At 34.6% G+C, this 4,095-nt stretch overlaps 1 protein-coding gene across 2 annotated transcripts in view; it reads left to right on the forward strand.

Moving 5' to 3' along the window:
- The window catches only part of SPINK6 (serine peptidase inhibitor, Kazal type 6), a 15,895-nt gene extending 12,467 nt beyond the window's left edge, over positions 1 to 3,428 (forward strand). For both annotated transcript variants that reach the window (XM_011979085.1, XM_011979095.1), the window contains 2 exons: positions 2,208 to 2,323; positions 3,196 to 3,428. In XM_011979085.1, coding sequence (XP_011834475.1) covers positions 2,208 to 2,323; positions 3,196 to 3,241 — 162 coding nt within the window. In that variant the 3' untranslated portion in view covers positions 3,242 to 3,428. The remainder of the gene's footprint in view (positions 1 to 2,207; positions 2,324 to 3,195) is intronic.
- Positions 3,429 to 4,095: the final 667 nt, after the last annotated feature.

Raw genomic sequence — 4,095 nt, forward strand, 5'->3', positions numbered from 1 at the left:
TAGTGTTGACCATTTTCTATGAGTCACAGAGATCTTTTAGAGCTACTGTAGTTAGCATAGACCTGTAATGAGGTTACTTTCTACACTCCTAATCCAGAACTATTTCAAATATTCTATATGAACTCTTTACAACTTTTATATGACCGCATTTGATCCTTATAAAAACCTTGGGAATCTGAAAATGAAGTATGACATGTGTTCTTTGTTTGCTGTTTTATGGTTAAGAAAATTGAGGTGCAGGCATTGAGTACTTTGTTCAAGATAACACAGACAGTCGATGGCAGAACAGGTTCTAAAACATGATTCTCAGCTTACTTCAGAGATCATCGAAGGCCACTAAAATTTAAGAGTATGATATTTATGTGTTCCATGGAAGTTTGTTCATATTCCACTTGACTGATTTGCTTTCATTTATTGAAATGCTTTGCTCTTCCTAGTCTTCTTCCATGGGGCAGAGGAAGAAAATAGTTGGGTGTGGGTTCAGTTGTGCTAGGCCCAACTGAGATAATCTATGTGAAAGTAGCTTGAATATTATGAAGCAATTGATAAACACAAGACAGTATCATTTTAGTGGAACTAGGATACAGATAAAGCAAGTTTCCTCTCTCCATATGTAAATGTCACTTCATTCCACTCAGATATATTTGGAGGGGTTCAGCTTAACTATTGCTTATTGTCATTACTCTTGAAATAATGGCTCAAATGTTATTTACACACCAAATGTGGACTTAATTGACATTGTGTTGAAAACAATCTTTAAACTCCAGACTACTTTTGAAAAACAACTGTAGTTGAAAGGATATGTTAGTGGCACAGGTGCTACCATTCCTACTATGGAGCCCATAATAATAATTATTAATCAGGCATAACATATGTTCTCAACAATAATGCAACCTTAGAATCATTTTAAACACAGCAACTTAGCAGCCATTACTAAATATTTGTAGTAAGCACAAAAGTTCAAATTCCACAGACTCTGAAACAGGGTAAGGTAATAAAAAGACATTAGATGCACCTATAATCTTCGTTACTTGGAATGCTGAGGCGGGAAGATGTCTTGAGGCTAAGAGTTTGAGACTAGCCTGGGCAACATAGGAAGACTATCTCTGAAACATATATGTGTATATATGTGTATATATGTGTGTGTGTATATATGTGTGTGTATATATATGTGTGTGTATATAGCAACACAGCAAGACTCTATCTCTAAAGTATATATATATATTTAGTATATAAATATGTATTTATAATATATATAAGTAGATACATTTAGTATCTATATACTTTAGGTATAAAGTATATATATACTTTAGAGATATACTTTATATATATGTATCCTATATATATATATTAGTTTATGTGTTTCCACATAAACACATTAGAATTTTGTTTTCAAGAGCTTTTGGAAACAATTGCATCCACAGGGAAAAGTAACAAGCATCAGGTGATGTCTGGTGCCCATTGTAAGGTTCATCCATGTTTTGTTTTTGTTTTTGTTTTTATTTTTTGATGGAGTCTTGGTTTGCCACCCAGGCTGGAGTGCAGTGGCGCGATCTCGGCTCACTGCAAGCTCCACCTCCCGGGTTCACCCCATTCTCCTGCCTCAGCCTCCTGAGTAGCTGGGACTATAGGTGCCCGCCACCACACTCGGCTAATTTTTTTTTTTTCCATTTTTAGTAGAGATGGCATTTCACCGTGTTAGCCAGGATGGTCTCCATCTCCTGACCTCGTGATCTGCCCGAGTCAGCCTCCCAAAGTGCTGGGATTACAGGCCTGAGCCACTGCGTCTGGCCCATCTATGTTTTGATAGCAATACAGAAGGAGTGCTGTTAGAGCACATTAATATGATGTTTAAAAAGCCATTTCATCACCCAAAACCACTCTCAGTTGGAATAGTTTAATGTTGGAGCAAGAGGTTTTACCCATATAGCATTTGACTACATCATTAATTTACTCCTGAATACAATCTGTTTCCCTTGTAATGAGTTAACTGTGACTCAAAGAAAATGTCTCAAGTATATTTAATGTGTTTTACTTAAGCAGATAAGTAGAATACATTGGATAAGGAGAGCAATTTTATATTTCAGAATGCTTTATGTCACAACTATTTATATATGGCTTTTAAAGTTTGCTGTCTAAAGCTTCTGTTCTGAAGGATGATCTCTTAGAATGCACTGACGCCAATGTCACTCTGCTTACTTTGGTAGGTTGACTGTGGTGAATTCCAGGACCCCAAGGTCTACTGCACTCGGGAATCTAACCCACACTGTGGCTCTGATGGCCAGACATACGGCAATAAATGTGCCTTCTGTAAGGCCATGGTGTAAGTATTATATTCATCAAAGCTGATCCTTGCAAACACAAACTTCCAGAATAAGACTATGACACTTTTTTGAGGTATTATAGAAGACACCCGTTCCTCCCCATAGAGACTGAAGAAGCAAGCTTCAGGCAATTTGATTGAAAACAGATGGGTCAAAAGCAGGAAAAACATTACATACTAAATTATCAGAAAACATAATCTTAATCACTTTATTATTAATTTTGATTATCTTAGAGAAGTTTTTTAAAACATTCATACATCTTATACATTATAACTTATTATATTTAATAATTTTGATATATTTTAACGTTTTAATTTGTTTCTAATTAAAACTTGCAATATCAATATGTAATGAACATATGTCTATATTTATATATATAACACATCTGACTGATTAATACCAAACTTTTCTCAGAATAAAGTTGGTGGTGTAATATAAGATTTGAATTAATAGATGCATATTACTGAGAGGGCTTGAATGTGTCACTTGCTCTAAAATGTCAAACACCTGAATATCTGGTTCAACTTCTTACATCTTCTGTCAGAAAGAACTATAGTCCCTTTGTCATTATCTCTCCTGTGACCTCTACCATTTTAAATTGTATACATATTTACTCTTGGAGAATGAGCAATTGGTACCAAAAAGTCTAAGACTTATGAAAACTCTGAGATTTGTGTAAGATTCATGCTTTCCACAGTTGGCCAGACATCACCTCTGAGTGCATTTAATTAACATCTTCTGAATCATATAAATGGAATTTATAGAATCAAATAATTAAATGGACAGTGCCGTTGTTAAACCTGTTTCGAACTTCTGTGGTGAATACTTACGATAGTGCACTGAATATATATTTGTCTCTCTTTTTTTGTAGGAAAAGTGGTGGGAAGATTAGCCTAAAGCATCCTGGAAAATGCTGAGTAAAAGCCAGTGTTTCTTGGTGACTTGCCAGCTCTTGCGGCCTTCTTTTCTCACTTCTGCTTATACTTTTGCTAGTGGATTCTTTTAATTCATAAAGACATACCCACTCTGCCTGGGTCTTGAGGAGTTGAACGTATGTCTATTTCTCTTGATTCACTTGTCAATAAAGTACATTCTGCAAAAGCATTGACTGTGTTCTTACTTTGAGATCAAGAAAATATATGCATACAACAGAGAATAACAGACCTGGGATAAACTTGGATCAAGAAACCTATTTTCTTTATCTAAGTTAACCATCCAGTCATTGTGAGATCTTGGGAAAATCCCTTCCTTTCTTTTATTCTTAGAATCTCCAGGTTTATAATGAAGGATTCTGGCAACATGACCATATGTTATGCTTAGTTACTTAAAATAAATTTTAAGTTACTATCATTTATTAGATCACATAATATTCATTCTTCCCAATTTCAGAAAAAGTATGTTATATAAAAGTAAAATATTTGTTTTCTACAGACCATTTTTTTAGGCATCTGGAATGGAAAATTTGGACTGTATAATTTCTAAAGACATACAGTATTTGGTTTTCTGTAATAGCAATATCATAAGGTATACCAGATATAACGTAACAAAATATACAACAAATAGTGAATATTCAATCCAGTCACTTAGCAAATAAAACAGCTCCAGTTAAAAGAAGACTGAAGGTTAAAGCACAGCTCTGTTGATAATAAGCTCAATCTCCATGTACTGCCTCAACCCTACGAAAATCCACAGTTTGATACATATACATCTTATTCTGAACATTCACATGAAAGTATTGAGAACTCTTTCTTTGAGTATTTTCATGTAGTAA

The sequence above is a fragment of the Mandrillus leucophaeus genome, unplaced genomic scaffold (assembly GCF_000951045.1).
Source record: "Mandrillus leucophaeus isolate KB7577 unplaced genomic scaffold, Mleu.le_1.0 Scaffold1036, whole genome shotgun sequence".
Lineage (NCBI taxonomy): Eukaryota > Metazoa > Chordata > Mammalia > Primates > Cercopithecidae > Mandrillus > Mandrillus leucophaeus.